The sequence below is a fragment of the Ranitomeya variabilis genome, chromosome 2 (assembly GCF_051348905.1).
Source record: "Ranitomeya variabilis isolate aRanVar5 chromosome 2, aRanVar5.hap1, whole genome shotgun sequence".
Lineage (NCBI taxonomy): Eukaryota > Metazoa > Chordata > Amphibia > Anura > Dendrobatidae > Ranitomeya > Ranitomeya variabilis.
Window position 1 is genome coordinate 635990587 of NC_135233.1, and position 19922 is coordinate 636010508.

Sequence of the window (19922 nt, forward strand, 5' to 3'; positions counted from 1 at the left end):
CGTTTTTTTGGTCGCCGTGACATTGCATTAAAATGCAATAACGGGCGATCAAAAGAATGTATCTGCACCAAAATGCTATCATTAAAAACGCCAGCTCGGCACGCAAAAAATAAGCCCTCAACCGACCCCAGGTCATGAAAAATGGAGATGCTACGAGTATCGGAAAATGGCGCAATTTTTTTTTTTTTTAGCAAAGTTTGGAATTTTTAAAAAATAACCTAGTCATGTTAGGTGTCTATGAACTCGTAGTGACCTGGAGAATCATAATAGCAGGTCAGTTTTAGCATTTAGTGAACCTAGCAAAAAAGCCAAGCAAAAAACCAGTGTGGGATTGCACTTTTTTTGCAATTTCACCGCACTTGGAATTTTTTCCCCGTTTTCTAGTACACGACATGGAAAAACCAATGATGTCGTTCAAAAGTACAACTCGTCCCGCAAAAAATAAGCCCTCACATGGCCAAATTGACAGAAAAATAAAAAAAGTTATGGCTCTGGGAAGGAGGGGAGTGAAAAACGAACACGGAAAAATGAAAAATCCCAAGGTCATGAAGGGGTTAATCAGCATAACAGCAGCAACATGACAGTGTCTGTAGGTTACTCAGCAAAATCCTGGTGACAGGTTGACTTTAAAATAAAACACCAGACAGAGCATAATATGGCGGTACACGGAATCCAGCAACTGTGCAGCTTGGCAAGAGTAATAATTTTGAAGTATGCATAAAATCCTAAAGGATAGAGAGGAACCTGCATGGTATAATGACATTCAGTGTCATCATCTTACATTTTAATGACAACATCTTGAAAATGAGTATTGCAGACACATTTACTCTCTAAGAGATATATGTTTTTAGATTTACTGTAGAAATTCACAAAAAAATCAAATATAATTTCTTAATTTTATTGTTACAAAGAAAAGTAATTATAAGTGTTTAAAGAACCCTATGTCCTGCAAAATCAATACAATTTTAGACAAATACCAAAATGTCATTAGAAGTCAAAAATACAAAGATGTTTATTCCAATAATTGGCTGTTCTCCATGTTTCCTTTAGATGTTCATTGTAAGCGAGATAAACTAAAAAAAAAAAAATAAAAAATAAGAACATTATGATTTCCATCAGTACTGAAGAAAATAAATACATGCAAAGTACAATTTTCTAGATATTAATCCTTGTTCTAGAAAATAATGTGTTCAAGGATAAGTCTACATGAGCCTGAAATGCTGTGAATTGTTTAAGAGGATTTGCTCACTGAGAATTCAGATTTTGCTAAATCTCATCCACATGCAATAGAAACTGTCAGCTTGGATATTGATTTGCACTTTGGATTGTTATCACACATTTATTGCAGATTTTCTTCTTTGATTTCAATAAAGAAGGGAAAATCTACAAGCAAATTCTATTGTTGTGGATTTTGCTGCTGATTACCTTCAGCAAAATCTGACATGTAACCTTCCATAGAGATACAACTTGGAGAAAGCTTGGGAAAGCAGAAGTACATCTGTTAAGTGGGTGTTTGCCACCTTTACCATCCTTAAGACGTCTGATACGGTTAAAGGGTGTGAAAAAAACAATACCTTTATTTACCAGTAATAAGTACAACTTATTTCCTGTATTTTATAACTAACTTAATTGTAAAAATCCAGAAAAATTGGAGGCAGCACACCATTTTGTAGTGAAAAGGAGCTATTTAATCAACCCAGAAAGCGACGTTTCAGACCCAACAGGAACCTTTCTCAAGCAGTGAACATGTGAAAGTGCCAGGTACAGTAGCGTAGCTAACGGGGGGGGGGGGGGGGGGGAGCAGAGGGGGCCATCGCCCCGGGGCCCCGCGCTCTGAGGGAGCCCACCCGGAGCTACGCTATTGTAACTGCAGTACAGATACAGTTACATTCTGCGGCAGAGCAGGGAGAATCGGTCTCCCTGCTCTGCCGCTATGGGGCCTGTGATATATGTGATGCAGTAACCCCTGTAACAGGTAGGGGGCGCTGCATGATCTCGCCAGCATGCGCTTGGATACGTGATGGTATAGATAGAAAGTTTGGCAGGATTGTAAATGGCCAATATGTGTGTTGCAGAGGAGGTTACTCTGCACTGTCAATCTGATTGTAAGTTGGTCTGCTGGGACCTGTAGTCCCTCAAGAGTTTGTGTTATGTGTATAGTTCTCATGGGAGATTGGCAGGGCTAGTCATGAGAGATGGGAGGGTCAGACTAGCCACACACACACACTCCCACCCAGGGGAGTGGTTACCAGTATGTAACGTGACCAGGGTGTGGGTCAGTGTTCGTTGTGAGCTCCCTGTGTGTGGAGCTGAGAGGTGTCCGGTAGGTCCTGTGTGGTTCCTGTGTATGGACCTGACCGGTGAAGGTGCTGGATCGTCCTAGGAGTGACTAGGGTCCTGTGAGCACCTGGAACCGAGGAACCTGATGTATGGATGGTGCTGGATTGTCCTAGGAATGACTAGGGTCCTGCAAGCACCTGAGACGGTCGGTGCTGGATTGTCCTAGGAATGACTAGGGTCCTGCAAGCACCTGAGACCGTGAGACTTGGCTTCGGGTGGCCTGGGTATTGGACGTTCCCGGCTGGGGAAGGACGTCCTGAAGAGTACCCGGACTAGGCCACCAGGCGGGGTCCCGGCTACCTGGGTGTTGGGAGGTCCTGCGAGGTGGACCGGATCCCTGAATAGCACGAGGTGAGGACCGGGATCTGCGGAGCCAGGGACAGTTACTGTGTGGGGAAGCTGGAGTCCTTCGGTGAGGTCTGGACTGACTACTGTGTATTGACCAGGCAAGTTGGTGATCCCCGTTAGGCAGCTTACCCAGAAGAGGTTAACGGAGTCGGCAGGTGGAGCAGGAGCTCCCGTCAGGTACCAAAGAGACTGTTGGTGCCTGTTGTGTTTTATGTGATATAAGTAATGAACTTTGCATAACCCGGTTTATGGCATATTTAATAAACCGCCCGGACTGTTTTGTTAGAAAATTGTGCCTGGCTACATTAATCCCGCGCCAAGTGAGTGTCCCCCAATACACTCAGTAAGAGAAATCTTACATTGTCTTACATGTGGTGGAGAATTTTGGCAACGATCCAGGTGGCACACGTGGAGTTAATTGCTGTGGCAGAGCCACGAAGGTGACAAGCGTCTAGCTGTAACTCGGCGGGGTTACGAAGGTGACAAGCGTCTGCTGTGACTCGGCGGGGTCACGAAGGTGACAAGCAGCAGCGGTGGAGCCGTGCAGAGCCATGTGGAGAGTAGCCGCGGTTGCAGCGAGAGGTTCCGTAGCAGCCAGAGCTGCAGTGGCAGCAGCGGTGACTTGTGGTTTGCTGCCGGTTATGTGTGACTGCAGCGTGAGCTGTGGCAGTGCCAGCAGGTGCTGGTGAAGAGTCGGGAAAAAAAAAAAGGGACATTTTTTTTTCTGTTTGCAGACTCTTAAAGGGCCAGAGTCACATTAGTGTATTGTGTGAACTGGGGTCTGAGTACCGTGGGGAAGTCCACAGGGTGTATCCCAGGGAAGGAACTATCCCTAATTGTGAGCGGTGACCCAAACGGAGATGGTTGTCCAAAAGGGGGCGGAGTCCCAAAAAGGGGCGGTAACCCGAACAGGGGTAGTGGCCCAAGAAGGGATGGAATCCCGAAGGGGGGCTGAATCCCGAACAGGGGTGGTGTAAAAAAGCAGAGCACTTGTCCAAAAAGGGGGCGGAGCCAAAAAAGGGGTGGCAATGAGTGAGGAGCCACGTCTGTGTCCTTTTTGGCTGAATGGAGAGCGTGTGCAGGGGTTGTTAGACCCGGGGAGAGAAGCGTCTTTTCTGAGAACCCTGCCAGGAAGTTCTGTATCACCTGGGGACACTAAATGTCTTCAGGCAGCCACTCTCTCCGTTACTGCAGCTGATGTTTCCACATACCATGAGGTGGTTGTAGTATCGAGCTGGCCGTGTCCTGTGGTTATAGGACAAGATTTGGTGACACTGTGGGACTGGTGGAAAACGGGTGAAGTGTTTGTGGATGTTATGTGGAAGGGTGGTAGTATTAGTGAGAATGCGCCCCCTAGAGTTGACAGTCCTAAGGTGGGCGGGACCAAAGAAAATGATAAACGTGCCCAACTTACGGACATGCCACCTAAAGTGTGCCACAATGCGACTGGTAGTGGTCTGGTGGAAAAAATAAGTGGAGCTGACACCCAGACAGAGAGGGACTTGCGGGATCTTCGTACTCTGGGTGGTGACTATGACAGGTCATGGCCAGTAATAGGCGCTGGAGCGGAGTATGACCCTGTGCTAACACACGTACTGACACAGAGAAACGACAGGGCTCCACAGACTGAAGTCATGGTAGCGGGGGCAGCCATTCCAGAAGTTGTGACCTGTTTAGGAAGGGACGGCTGGTTCCTGGATGACAGATCGGGTGGTGGTGACTCCCAATCAGACGGTGACGAAAGAGGCAAAGGGGCTGAACCAGTTGCACCTTGTGAAGATTTGATGGGAGATACGGAAGACCTGGAGTGTGTGAAGTACTCTGAAGTCCCTGTGAATCAGGACGAAGCTAGGGTTGTCACTACTGAAGCCCTAGAGAGGGTTGAACCGGTTAGTGAAGAGATAGGAAGATCTCTGAAGAGGCAGAGTGTGGGTGAGCAAACTGGCCCATCTGAAATAGAGCTGATTAAAGAGACAGTGAAAGAACATGTCGAGCGAGAAAGGGTCCTGAGACAAGAGGCTGAGCACAGGGTGAATGAGCTGGAGAAGGAAGTCTCGGAGCTCAGAGGTCACCTGTTAACCTGGCAAGGTGTGAACAAAGCCTTAAGGGAAGATGTGAAAGGGCTCAGAGAAGCATTAAGTGGTCTTCTACAAGAGAAGAAGATGCTGGTCGAAGACTCACATCTGCTAATGCCCATCTTGACCAGGGGTCTGGAAGAGGGTAAAGCTGAAGAAGAGTGGGCGTTAAGAGCCGAACGAGATAGTCACCCGGTTGTGGCAGATGTCTTGTCGGAAAGGTCAATGGCAAAACAGGGGCCATCCGTTCCTGAAGAAAGTGAGAATCCACTCGTCAAGTGTGTGATAGATGTACCCGAAGAGGCGCAAGATGCATGTACCGGTGAGGGTGTGCATGAAGCCTTCAAAAGGCAGTAGAAGCGTGTAGTGTGCATTGGGCACTAGAGACGAAACAGTGGTGAGTGACTTAGGTGAGAGACCTGGTAGAAAAAATGTGGTGACTAAAGATTTGGTGACACAGACAGACTGTGACTTAAGGGCCAAAGCTCAAGGCCTACGTGTTGACCGCTGGGAGCGGGGTAAACCCAACATGGGTATGATTATGAGTGTTGTTCAAAACCGACTGAGACGGTCTTCTCGACTGGTAGGGCGAGGGAGTGTGTGTGACCTGTCTCGAGGTTTCTGGTGTTTGACAGGTGTTCAACCCTACAGGTGTGAACAGAGGGGGGGGATATGTGATATGTGTGATGCAGTAACCCCTGTAACAGGTAGGGGGCGCTGCATGATCTCCCCAGTATGCGCTTGGATACGTGATGGTATAGAGAGAAAGTTTGGCAGGATTGTAAATGGCCAATATGTGTGTTGCAGAGGAGGTTACTCTGCACTGTCAATCTGATTGTAAGTTGGTCTGCTGGGACCTGTAGTCCCTCAAGAGTTTGTGTTATGTGTATAGTTCTCATGGGAGATTGGCAGGGCTAGTCATGAGAGATGGGAGGGTCAGACTAGCCACACACACACACTCCCACCCAGGGGAGTGGTTACCAGTATGTAACGTGACCAGGGTGTGGGTCAGTGTTCGTTGTGAGCTCCCTGTGTGTGGAGCTGAGAGGTGTGTCCGGTAGGTCCTGTGTGGTTCCTGTGTATGGACCTGACCGGTGAAGGTGCTGGATCGTCCTAGGAATGACTAGGGTCCTGTGAGCACCTGGAACCGAGGAACCTGATGTATGGATGGTGCTGGATTGTCCTAGGAATGACTAGGGTCCTGCAAGCACCTGAGACGGTCGGTGCTGGATTGTCCTAGGAATGACTAGGGTCCTGCAAGCACCTGAGACCGTGAGACTTGGCTTCGGGTGGCCTGGGTATTGGACGTTCCCGGCTGGGGAAGGACGTCCTGAAGAGTGCCCGGACTAGGCCACCAGGCGGGGTCCCGGCTACCTGGGTGTTGGGAGGTCCTGCGAGGTGGACCGTATCCCTGAATAGCACGAGGTGAGGACCAGGATCTGCGGAGCCAGGGACAGTTACTGTGTGGGGAAGCTGGAGTCCTTCGGTGAGGTCTGGACTGACTACTGTGTATTGACCAGGCAAGTTGGTGATCCCCGTTAGGCAGCTTACCCAGAAGAGGTTAACGGAGTCGGCATGAGGAGCAGGTACCAAAGAGACTGTTGGTGCCTGTTGTGTTTTATGTGATATAAGTAATGAACTTTGCATAACCCGGTTTATGGCATATTCAATAAACCGCCCGGACTGTTTTGTTAGAAAATTGTGCCTGGCTACATTAATCCCGCGCCAAGTGAGTGTCCCCCAATACACTCAGTAAGAGAAATCTTACATTGTCTTACAGGCCCCTGAGAAGGCGGGGGGAGACCCGATGCCAGCAGTGGGCCCCCCCGCCGTCATCGCAAGGTCAGCTGTATCGGCATCTAGCCGATACAGCTGTTCGCGGTGATGAGGGAAGGAGTGCTGCGCTGCGCTCCTTCTCCCAACATCCCCCACATCGTCTGACCGTGGGCGCGATGATGTCACCACCCAGCGCCCGCTGTCAGGAGATGGGCGGGAGCAGGGAGCACCGCTGGAACAAGGAGGAAGAGAGGTGAGTATTTATTGTGCTTTTTTATGGGGGTGCTGTCTTATATACAGGATCTGCCTATGGGGGGGTGTACTGCCTTATATACAGGATCTGCCTATGGGGGTGCTGCCTTACATATAGGATCTGCCTGTGGGGGGTGCTGCCTTATATACAGGATCTGCCTATGGGGGGTGCTGCCTTATATACAGGATCTGCCTATGGGGGGTGTGCTGCCTTGCATACAGGATCTGCCTATGGGGAGCTGCCTTATATACAGGATCTGCCTATGGGGGGTGCTGCCTTATATACAGGTTCTGCCTATGGGGGTGTGTGCTGCCTTACATACAGGATCTGCCTATGGGGGGCTGCCTTATATACAGGATCTGCCTATGGGGGGTGCTGCCTTATACACAGGATCTGCCAATGGGGGGTGCTACCAGAATGGGGTTTCTCCACCAAACTGCCAGTTTCCTTCAACTGCTTATCCCACCGAGTAATGTTATTCCTATGTGGTAATGCTTCGTTATAAACGCACCAATATTCACGTAGCACTTTGGTCACAGATTCGAATTTAGCAAGCTACAGAACACACTGAACTTTCCTCTGTACCATCCACATCTCGACTGGCATGGAAAACCACACAGCTGGCATAAGCTTGTGGTTGTATGATGTCACAGACCTCGCAGTGTATTAATCAAAGTTCAGTTTATCAGTGGTTAATCTGACTGGGGGCTCAGCAACAGATTAAATGAATTTGTGTTGTTTGATTGGTTCTTGTTATCTCTCCTCATGAACAGGTCTGATATGATTGGGCCAGAGAAAGGGCGCCAAAATGTAAACTATAAATAGATCCTGCAGATAAAAAATACAGGTGACTGACAGCACTCACTCATTAGGGCGCTCGTTCCATATCCAGGGGAATCCTCCTGGGTAAAACGTCAATCTCTGCACAGAAGAACAGCGCTCCACCGGGTGTAATGGTCCAAAGAAATCTTTATTTAGCCATATAGTATAAGCAACGTTTCGACCATATGCTGGTCTTTTTCAAGCTTGAAAAAGACCAGCATTGTTATGACCCCAATGGCAGAGGGTCTCAGGAATAAATACCAAGTCTGCAAACACAAAAAACCAGCTCATAGGGCAGTGGTAACTGGGCTGACCATATATCTAATCCTAGCACCACAAATAGAAGTAGCCGGGGAACGTGCCTACGTTGGTTCTAGACGTCTCGCGCCAGCCGGAGAACTAACTAACCCTAGAAGGGAAAAGAAAGACCTTTCTTGCCTCCAGAGAAAAGACCCCAAAAGTTGGATACAAGCCCCCAACAAATAATAACGGTGAGGTAAGAGGAAACGACAAACATAAGAATGAGCTAGGTATTTAGCAAAGAGAGGCCCACTAGCTAATAGCAGAATATAGTAAGATGACTTATATGGTCAGCAAAAACCCTATTAAAATATCCACGCTGGATATTCAAGAACCCCCGAACCGTCTAACGGCCGGGGGGAGAACACCAGCCCCCTAGAGCTTCCAGCAAGGTCAGAAATCACATTTAGTACAAGCTGGACAAAAATAGTAGCAAAGCAAGTAACTCAAAAAACAAAGAAGCAAGACTTAGCTTAATTTTGCAAGAGCCAGGACCAGCAGACAGGAGCAACAGAAGGATCTGATTACAACGATGCCAGGCACTGGACTAAGGATCCAGGAAGTTAATATAGCGACACCCCTGGACTAACGACCCAGGTGAGTGCCAAACAGAAAAAAGACAATCCCAGAGTCATACCACTAGTGACCACAAGAGGGAGCCAAAAAGTCTAATTCACAACACAGCATATGGTTGAAACGTTGCTTATGCTATATGGCTAAATACAGATTTCTTTGGACCATTACACCCGGTGGAGCGCTGTTCTTCTGTGCAGAGATTGACTATAAATAGATCCTGTGACTGGTCAAAAGTGCACAATGACTTTATGGACACACTATATATACTGTACTTGTTGTGTGTGTGGCTATATATATTATATAATGTATAGCTTTGTTGCCATTAAAGGAGGGGGGCTCAGATATATTTCTTGCACACGGGCCCCAGCTGTCAGTGTCCGTCTCTGCAATATCCCAAAAGTGAATTGGCTCACAAAATTTGCCTCCATGTGCATAGGATGATACTCCCACAGTATCCCTAGCAAAAAATGATAACCTACATTCACGCCAACACAGTATGATGTTCCACAGTGCCCACAATGTAGTATAATGCTCCCACAGAGCTCCTAATACAGAATGATGCTTCCACAGTGCCCTTGACACAGTATGAGGCTCTGAGTGCCCCAATATAGTATAATGTGCCCCATCACAATATGATGACTCCACATGCATTACAAGACACGCACAGTCACCTACCCCCACAGAATGATGCCCCCACAGTTCCTTCACACACAAATTATGAGGCCCTCTTAACTGACCAAATAAAAAACAAAAAAACAAACCAGGCACCTAGCCATGGTCCCCCAGTGCTCCAATCTCTGCTATGTGCAGAATGAGCTCCACACAGTAAGAGCAATTTGGTGAGCTGAAACTCTGATGCACAGGCTAAATGGTGGAGCAGACAGCTGACGGCTTTTTGTTCCACCATTGGATTAAACTCTATCTGCATGCTATGGGAAGGGATACCATTGAAATAGAGACTCCAGGCAGGGAGGAAGTGATACCATTCAGCATGGAGTCCTCCCAACTCACAGGCTCCATATAAAACACTGCGTCTGCAGTTATTAACAGTACAACACTGTTTTACCCTTCGCCATGACAGCACCCACTGGAGAGATAGGGATCCGCCCCAAGGAACAGGAAACCTACAGAGACATAAAAGGGGGCGGTCCCCCTCTCCTCCTCCTCAGTTTAGGTTTCCTGTTCCCAGGGGACAGGATCTCTGGATTCTTCGAACTACAGGCATACCTGGGCTAGACGCATCCGCCTGTGCGGTGTCCGCGAGAACGGCAGGGGATGCAGTCCAGAAGCAGCGTCGGGGGAGATTCCGCTAGACGGCTCCCCCCTCGTCTGGTCGGCATATGGAACGCATGGTCCGGGAGGCTGCTCGGTTCCACAAGGCATTGCGGCAGATGTGCGGCCCTAAAAGGAGCTCCAAACGCGGACCGCCAGGTATGAGGTCCGAGTTCTGAGGCACAGCTGCAGCGGCAGCCGGCACACCGCTCCATAGCGCAGGCCGGACAAAGATGGCGGCCGCGCGTGCGTGGTAGCGGTGGGGAAAACATCCCCATACTGCCCCGGGGCCGGTGAGCACTTCCGGGTCACCCACACAGCGGTGAGGGAAAGCGCGGTTTCGCGCATGCGCAGTACACCGCTGTGGGGAAAGAAAGAGAAAAAAAAAAAAAAGAGACCGGATCTTGGCCTATAAAAAGGGGGAAGTTGCAAACGCACAGGCGATGCAACATGTCGTCCCCAGGCAAGACTGTGGACCCAGCAGGTGAGCCAGCCAGCAGAAGGTCCTCAGATGCCAGCCACAGGAGTGAGACCAAGGATTCAAGATCCAGAAAGTCGCAGCCTCCTATTTCGGTACCGTACAGCTTCACTGGGTGAGTGTGATTTCCCCTCTGCCTATAAAGCTGACACCCTTTTCCACAAATGTCTTCTTCTCCCAGGCCAAAAAGAGACAGAAATCTAAGCACAAGCAATGTGCGTTATGTGACGAGCCTCTCCCAGATTCCCACCCCAAAAAACTCTGCAATCAGTGTATGGCGGAAACAATGCAGAGTCCATCAATGTCGGTCACAGATATACGGGCCATAATTAGAGAGGAATTACAGGCCATCTCACAAGCCAGTACCCCCCCTAAAAAATCCGGGAAAGAAAAGGCTATATCCAGCTCTGAGTCTGAGGAGGAAGGCGTCATCCACTCAGACTCCTCGCAGGCGTCATCCTCTTCCTCAACACATTCCGACATTGAGGGTCGAGCTTGTTTTCCCCTTGATGGGGTGGACAACCTAGTAAAGTCCATCAGGAATACTATAGGTTGTGAGGATACAAAAGACGACCAAACTGCACAAGACATCATGTTTGCAGGGTTGGCGGAGAGGAAGAGAAGAGCATTCCCAGTAATTCCTGCGGTTAAGGCTCTGATAAAGAGGGAGTGGGAGAAACAGGACCAGAGAGGTTTTCTCCCGTCAGCCTCCAAAAGGAAGTACCCCTTTAATGATGAGGAGTTAATTTCATGGACTAAAATCCCTAAGGTGGACGCTGCAGTCGCCTCCACCTCAAAACAGTCAGCTCTACCAGTCGAGGATGCGGGCCTACTTTCTGATCCTCTAGATCGGAAGGCAGAATCGTCACTGAAACGATCATGGGAGGCTTCCACGGGCATATTTAAGCCATCAATTGCCAGCACGTGCACAGCTAGATCCATGCTTGTTTGGATTGATCAGCTGGATCAACAGATCGAACAGGGGGTCTCCAGACAAAAATTGCGGGATGCGATACCACTAATTAGAGGTGCAGCAGCATTCATGGCCGATGCTTCAGCTGACTCTCTTCGCCTTGCAGCAAGGTCAGCCGGTCTAATTAATAATGCCAGACGTGCGTTATGGATGAAGAGCTGGAAGGGGGATACGCAGTCAAAGGCTAAGATCTGCGCTATTCCGTGTGAGGGTGAGTTTTTGTTTGGGAAAGCATTAGACGAGATCCTCAAAAAAGCAAAAGAGAGGAAAAAAGCCTTCCCTGACCCCTCAATTCCTTTCTATAGGAAGACCTTTAGGAAGAGGCCGTTCGGGAAAAGAACACAAAATGAAAGATCGTCACGATGGGCCACAAGAGAGGGAAAACAGGGTGGCACTATGTTCAAAGGCCCCCCCTTCCGTAGAGACAACAAATTCTGAAACACCAGACACCCCAGTAGGGGGCAGGTTAAAATTTTTCTTTCCCCAATGGCGAAAAATCACGTCAAGTTCCTGGGTGCTAAATATTATTAAGGAAGGAATGAAAATAGAATTCCTCCAAATTCCCCATGATTCCTTTATTTTAACAGCCCTTTCCTCACCAGTGCAACAGAAGGCCCTTGAACTGGAAATTAGAAGTCTTATAGTTAAAAATGTTTTAGTTAGGGTGCCAAAGGGACAAGAGGGTAAAGGGTTCTACTCTCCGTTATTTTTAATCCCTAAACCCGATGGTTCATTTCGAACAATTATAAATCTTAAAAAACTCAATACGTTTATTAAAAATTATACGTTTAAAATGGAGTCTATTAGATCGGCCATTAAGCTCCTTTTTCCAAATTGTAGAATGGGCGGCATTGATTTAAAAGATGCCTACTACCATCTCCCTATCCATAGTAGGTATCAAAAATACTTAAGAGTGGCAGTAACTCTTGAGGGGGAGATTCATCATTTCCAGTATACAGCCATGCCCTTCGGTCTCTCCACGGCACCCAGGATCTTCACGAAGGTAATGTTAGAAGTAATGGCCTACCTTCGCCAGAGAGACACATTAATCATTCCCTACTTAGATGATTTTTTAGTTGTAGGAAATTCATCCCTTCAGTGTGCGGAACGATTAGCTGACACTGTCTCGTCCTTAGAAAGCCTGGGCTGGATCGTCAACTATAAAAAATCCAGACTCACCCCACTTTCTCTTCAGACATTTTTGGGATTTAGTCTAGATTCCACAAAGCAAAAATGTCTACTTCCCCAAGAAAAAATATCTCTTATAGAGGGTAAAGTTGTGGCGGCCATTCAAAAACCTCAAATGTCCCTAAGAGCAGGAATGTCCTTGCTAGGATCCCTCTCCTCCTGTACTCCAGCCGTTCAGTGGGCACAACTTCATACCCGAACATTACAACATCAGATACTTCGGGAACAGAGAAAATTTCTGGGGCACCTTGAATCGAAAATAACTTTATCCGAGAAAGTCTTATCCTCCTTAGAATGGTGGCTAAATAAAGACAACCTAGCGGGGGGTGTCCCTTGGGTAATATCACCATCCCACACGATAACTACGGACGCTAGTCCCCACGGGTGGGGCGCACACATGGGAGATAGATTCTGCCAGGGAACCTGGGATAAGAATGAGGATTTATATTCATCAAACCTGAAAGAATTGAATGCGGTAAACTATGCACTGCGTCAATTTCTCCCACAGCTACGAGGAAGCCACGTCAGAATCTGTTCAGACAACACTACGACAGTGGCGTATTTAAACAAACAAGGCGGCACAAGATCAGACGCTCTAATGTCTTCCGCAAACAGTACCTTAATCCTGGCCGAAAAGCATCTGTTGTCCCTCTCGGCAGTCCACATCAAAGGAGAGGACAATCAACAAGCGGACTTCCTAAGTCGACACACTCTTCATCAAGGAGAATGGTGTCTCAATCCTCACATTTTCCACAAGATAACATTGTTATGGGGCAGACCCCAAATAGACCTGTTCGCTACAAAACAAAACAAACAAGTCCACAAATTCGCATCTCGGTCCCGTGCAGATCACCCGGACATTCTAGATGCTCTTCAAACACCATGGCAATTCAAGCTGGCGTATGCTTTCCCTCCGATAATTCTGCTTCCACAAGTAATACGGAAAATCAGGGAAGAGCAGGCCAGGATAATACTAATAGCACCATTCTGGCCCAAGAGACCATGGTTCTCGTGCCTGCGGTCGATGTCGGTGACGGATCCTTGGGTCCTTCCCTCAATCCCAAACCTTCTCTCCCAGGGACCTTTCTTCCACCCTCAGGTGGACAGCCTCCACCTGACGGCCTGGAATTTGAAAGGCAGATATTAAATTCCAGGGGGTTTTCAAAGGGCCTAATTGATACACTCCTGCTTAGCAGGAAACCATCTACAACAAAAATTTACACCAAAGTATGGAAGAAGTTTCTTCAGTTCCATTCTAGTTCAAACCCCTCTGAAGTCCCAATAAAATCTATACTAGAATTTCTACAGAAAGGGAAAGAGTTAGGTCTGTCAGTTAACACACTAAAGGTCCAGGTGTCCGCTCTGGGTGCCCTCTATGGCCATAATATTGCTGGTAATAAATGGGTATCCCGCTTCATCACGGCCTGTGAACGAGTTACTCCTGTCCACATACCTAGAGTAGCTCCGTGGGATCTAAATCTAGTCTTAGACTCTCTAACAGAATCTCCGTTTGAGCCTATAGACACAGCATCTTTAAAACACTTGTCGTTAAAAACAGCCTTCTTAGTAGCCTTAACATCGGCTAGAAGAGTCAGCGACATTCAGGCCTTGTCGATAGATCAACCTTACCTTCTCACATTTCATGACAGACTAATCTTAAAACCGGACCCCCTATACCTTCCTAAGGTAGCAGGGAAGTTCCACAGGTCACAGGAGATACATCTTCCTACTTTCTTTAAAGACCCCTCTACTCCTGAAGAACAAAAATTCCATACTCTAGACGTCAGGAGAGTAGTTTTGCAATATATTGAGAAAACTAGTAGTTGGAGGCAGAGTAGGGCTCTGTTCATATCCTTCCAGGGCAAAAAGAAAGGATATGGAGTCACAAGAGCAACATTATCCAGGTGGATAAGAGACGCTATCCGGTTGGCCTATTCCATGAAAAATGAAGAACCTCCGGAGGGCATCAAAGCACATTCCACCAGAGCCATGGCTTCTTCCTGGGCCGAAAAAGGGAACGTGCCAATTGAAGATATATGTAAGGCTGCAACTTGGTTGGCTCCTTCCACTTTCTATAATCACTACAGGCTCGACCTGTCTTCCGACTCTGACCTACACTTTGGCAGGACTATCCTCAGCACGGTGGTCCCCCCCTAGGTGTTGGTCTCTGGAAATCTCTCCAGTGGGTGCTGTCATGGCGAAGGGTAAATAGCCGGATTACTTACGGTAATGCTCTTTTAATGAGTCCATGACAGCACCCAGTCACATCCCTCCCTAATAAAAGCCAATGTAATTACTTCTATGAAGTTTATATTCTGATGATACATTGTGATGATTGACTAACACTGGCGGTCCTCCGGGTACTCTGAAATTAAACTGAGGAGGAGAGGGGGACCGCCCCCTTTTATGTCTCTGTAGGTTTCCTGTTCCTTGGGGCGGATCCCTATCTCTCCAGTGGGTGCTGTCATGGACTCATTAAAAGAGCATTACCGTAAGTAATCCGGCTATTTCTGACCAAAGGGTCCAAGTCTGGTTGGAGACAGGAAGGGAATGCCCTGAAACCATGCACAGATGAGCAAAGGCCACGGGAAGATGGTCGTAAATTAACAATGTTTACAAAGTGTTTTACAGTTGTTGAAATTTGCAATGTTTCAATAATCGTCCAAGTTGGAAGATCTGTAAAGAAATCAATACGTTTTAAAGACTCCTTCATTTGTTGGTTGAGTTGTTGAGGAAATCGGTTACTCTGTCATATACGCGAGGGTCAGTTATCCACCCTTCTGCCTTCCTTACAACTGCAGTATCATCAGTAAGAGTTTTAGTTAAAATACATAACTGTACTGTGTAAACCTGACCTGGCCAGCCTGTCTTCCATATTAGACACTACATGCGATTATTGTGACTGCATTAGGATATTCGAACGTGCAGGGTTTCTGAGCTGGTCATTGAGGACCTCATGGTTTTACCATTAATTGACACGGCTTTACTAAGCTGTTTTCAGCTATGTGACAAGTACAGGTCAAGCACATAAAAACCATGGGTTTCAGTTCTTTTAAATTGAAATTCACTTTTGTCCTCACCTCAATGGGGTTCACAGTGATGGTGTCTGTTTTGCCTTTGTCTAATGCTTTGAATGTTCCTAAAAATAAAAAGATGAAAAATAATTATGGAAGTACGTTCTTAAGAGAGGGGAGTAAAAATGAATACAATTTGCATAATAATGTATGTGTACATCACATTAATGTTAATCATAATCTGTATTTTATAATTATTTCAGAGTTCTGAAACATCCAATTAATGTCACTGATTTTTGGTACATGTTGTAATGAAGAGAGGGACATGATTTTATTACCACTCTATATTCATATCCCTTCTGTGTCACAGGTGACGGTACATCTCACACCTAGTGGCATCACTTTGGGTCCATAAAAAGATGTACTTATAAACTAGGTATATTCATCTGATGATAATTCATCAATCCTTATAATAATGAAAAATAACCAAAACATCAGAAACATAAATAGACACAATTGCATTGATTACAATACACAAATCATTTATTTATACTTAATTGTTTTCTTTAAATTTCTTCTATAACATAACTGTCATCATTTTATATAATTTAACAACATATTTTAACCTTTTTATGTTGTATGGATATTATTCAGCTGCTAGATGACATTAGAGTTCCCTGGAACCTTTATTTTATTTAATAATAATGTTAAAGGGACTCTGTCACCTGAATTTGGAGGGAACAATTTTCAGCCATAGGGGCGGGGTTTTCGGGTGTTTGATTCACCCTTTCCTTACCCGCTGGCTGCATGCTGGCTGCAATATTGGATTGAAGTTCATTCTCTGTCCTCCGTAGTACATGCCTGCCAGTTTTGGTTAACAAATATTCACCTGATGAGTCTATGGTTATATGAAATTGCAGTCTGATTTTGCAATTCTGGATCTGATTTTCATTAGAATTTGGTCAATGTGACAGTTTTTACCACCAGTTTAATCAGTTATTTTTGTGTAAGAAAAAATATCTAAAAAAATCACAAAGCTTCTCACCCTACCTCACCTTGCAAGAAAAACAAACATTTCAGTGAGGCATAAGAATTAGACAGTTTTCATAAATTCACTGTTTATTTTTATTTAAGCTCATGACAATGTACTACTTTGAGCGTAAAGGGGTTTTCCAGGCTTGGAACAAAAGTCAGCAGTCACTTTATGTCACGATTCCCAGGTATTGAACATGCCAGTGGGTGGTTGCGTGACTGTATATATGTGATTTGCATACACACGATCATGTGCAAACTTGATGTGTTCGGCTATAGAAGAAGAATTGCAAGAAGGCGGTCAAATCTAGACAGTATGTGACCATAAGTATGCAAAAGGTATATATGCAGTCACATGATTTTCTGTATGCAGTGGGAATACAAGGGAATCATGACAGCCTCCAAACTGCACACTGTCACGATTTAGCAGTCTGTAGTCATATAAAATGTCTGCAGACTTTTGTGCCAAACTTGGATGTGACGACACAGTGCCAATCTGGTCACTGGTGTGGGGGTGAATTATTGTTGATTATGCCAGACGTACTGTTCCTTTGTTCAGTAAGTCAAAGGACATGAGTCATTATTTCATTGTTTCATATGAGTCTGTCTGATGACCTTGTTGTGTACTGTTTATTTGTTCAGTAGGTCAAGCAACATGAGCCATTGTTTCTTGTGTGTCTTTCCGTTTACTCTTGTACATTAATTTGTGGAATGCCTGCTGATTATGTAATGCATCAGCCCCTGCAGTGTATCCGTCTGCACAACCTGGAGGATAAATATGCAGGCTAATTGAACAATGTGGGGTTACCTCCCACCACCTTCCCACGATCTTCCCATGATCCTGTGGGAGAATGCCCTAAATGAGAACTGTGGAATATAAAAGGGGGCTGCCCCTGTCTCTTCTACAGGACATGAGCTGAGGAACCACAGCTGCAGCACTCCACTACAGGGGTTCCACTGTCCATCACTGAACCCACAAACACATTTGGAAAACTCAGGTTGGAACAATCTGGTCACCTGGCCACACATCTCACTGTGCTCAGTCAGCTTCCTAAGCTTGCCACTACTTCCTCTGTAAGTGCTCACCAAAAGCGGGGTGCTACTGGTTGGGGTAGTTGGGCCTGGATGCCTTGAAGTTGAAGAGGTTCTAATCCCCAGTGAACCAGCAGAATGGTGACACTTGGTTATTTGCACCATCTTGTGTACTTGATGGGAATGTACTATATGTTGTTGACGGTTAGTGATCCAATAAAGTATTACTGTGATGTGTTAACCTCACCCTGTGTTGTTTGTAGTATTCTGCCCACAGGGAAAGAGTACTGGAATTCAGTGGAATGAGCACTGAGCCATGTGGTCTTTCTAAAGATAGCCAGGCCAGAAAATGAGAACACCCACCGACCCTTGTGTCTCCACACTGGATAACCCCAATATTTCTACTATGCTGCAATATATATCACATAGTGGAACAAATGTAATTGTCACATTCCCAGACTATCCTCTAGCTTGGTTGCTCCAGACTTTATGCACTAGGCCAAACATGAAAATCTTGCGGCCAGATTGACTGAACGGGCCATGGGCCACATCGATTACAGAGCTGTTAACAGTGTTGGCATCTTCAGGATGCCGGAACTGTTAGTAGTTGTGCCTCCATGATCCAATCCATCACTTACTCTAGCAGGACGCAAACAACTTCTGTCTTTTGGCCATCTAGAAGCCAGCACCATCCAAGGAATGTCATTAGGTGCAATTATATCACTGCATCTTGCCACTCGCTGTGGGGTTACTATCATACTGTATAGAGTCTATGGTGATACCATCATACTGTATTGGGGGCCCATCATACTATATGTGGTGGGTGCTGTGTAGGGACCATCATCCTGAGTGGGGGTGGTCTGGGAGAGCCATTATACTGCATGTGGTGGGTTGCGGGAGACTATAAGAGGACCATTATACTGTGTGGGGGAGCTATGAGGGGACCATCATACTATGTGAGGAAGAATGTGAAGGAACCATCATATTAAGTGTGGGGAGCCATCATACTCTGTGTGGGCAGGATGTGGGGGACCATTATACTGTGTGGGGGTCTGTGGAGACCATCATACTGTGTGTGGGTCTGTGGAGACCATCTTCCTGTGTGAGGTTTGTGGGGCCATGTCACTGCATAGATGAAGGAATGTGGGAACAACATTCTATATAGGGGCATTTTTTCATGTAAAACACCCTATGGGACCCATGGAAGGGGTATCATAGTGGGTAAATTTACTAAAAGGCTTCAACAGGAGCAAAATAATGGTAAGTGCCGCAACACCTATTCCTGTCCATGTCTTAAAAGGGAATCTGTCAGTAGCATCAGCCCTCCTAAGCTGTTTATATGGGCATACAGGTTATAGAACGTTGATTAATATGATATCTGCTATCTGATGTTTTATTCCAGGGAAATCAACATCTTTCTTAATATGTAAATTAACTGTTAATGTGAATGTGCCATCATTCTTACAATAAAGAGGCACCAAGGGTAAACATTATAGCATGCACACTGAGTGATCATCATTATGGGGGAAGCACAGGAAGCCTTTTTTATCATTATTCTTATTATTATTATAAAAAGTACAGAGGTGTGTTTGTTTTATTATAACACGGTACAGGATCATTATTATTTTTAAAAGTCAAGGGAAATTATTATTAGGAGATACAGGGGGACATTATTGTTCTAGGCTGCTGTATAACTACTGCAAGGAGGGACAGGAATGAAGTTCAGAAACAGCGTTACTACTGTGCAGGGCACAGAGGGGACATTAGTACTGTCTAGGATATTGGTTATAGCACTATATATTTTGTGAAGAAGCGGGAGATTGTGAACAGGGTCCTAGAAAAACAGTAAGTCAAAGATGTCCCTGGATTACATTTTGAAGGGATGAGTTAGGAATGGAAAAAGAAGTCATGGCGGTCTGGGCCAAATGAAAAGGAAAAGAGAAAATGAATGAACAATCAGAGAGGCATCACTGGTGAGAATCTGCCCAGTACACTCATATATGGTCTGCAAAAGACTGGTGTAAAACTGACATTACCATTATATGGTCACTGTGTGGTGGTAATATCAGTTGTAGTACAGTAGCCTTAGTTTATGATAAGTACGCTGGCATTATCACTTCTGCTTATTCAGGTAATATTTGGTCATGGCCTATGTTGGTATGTGTCAGTTAAGCTACGGTCCCACAATGAGTATTTGGTGCGTTTCTAATGTTGCAGGCTTTCTGCAGCATTTCTGCACCTAATAGGTAACTTAGGTTACTTGCGTTTTTATCGCATTTTTTTACGCTGTAGTTTGGTCTCTTTTTGCAACGTCAGGTTTTGTATAAAGCTACGGTAGTTTGTTTTGGATACTTCATGGTATTTAGATTTGGAAAAACTTTGATAGTCATGTGTGGATTTCATACGTTTTTCCCTGCACATTTTACTCATACAATGCAAATCT

At 45.9% G+C, this 19922-nt stretch overlaps 1 protein-coding gene across 1 annotated transcript in view; it reads right to left on the reverse strand.

Annotated features, from left to right (window-relative positions):
- Positions 1–879: 879 nt before the first annotated feature.
- The window catches only part of CAPN9 (calpain 9), a 260696-nt gene continuing 241653 nt past the window's right edge, over positions 880–19922 (reverse strand). The window contains exons 19-20 of the mRNA XM_077289096.1: positions 15482–15540; positions 880–1073 (exon numbers count right to left, since the gene is read on the reverse strand). Of these exons, the coding sequence (XP_077145211.1) occupies positions 1047–1073; positions 15482–15540 (86 nt within the window). The 3' untranslated portion in view covers positions 880–1046. The remainder of the gene's footprint in view (positions 1074–15481; positions 15541–19922) is intronic.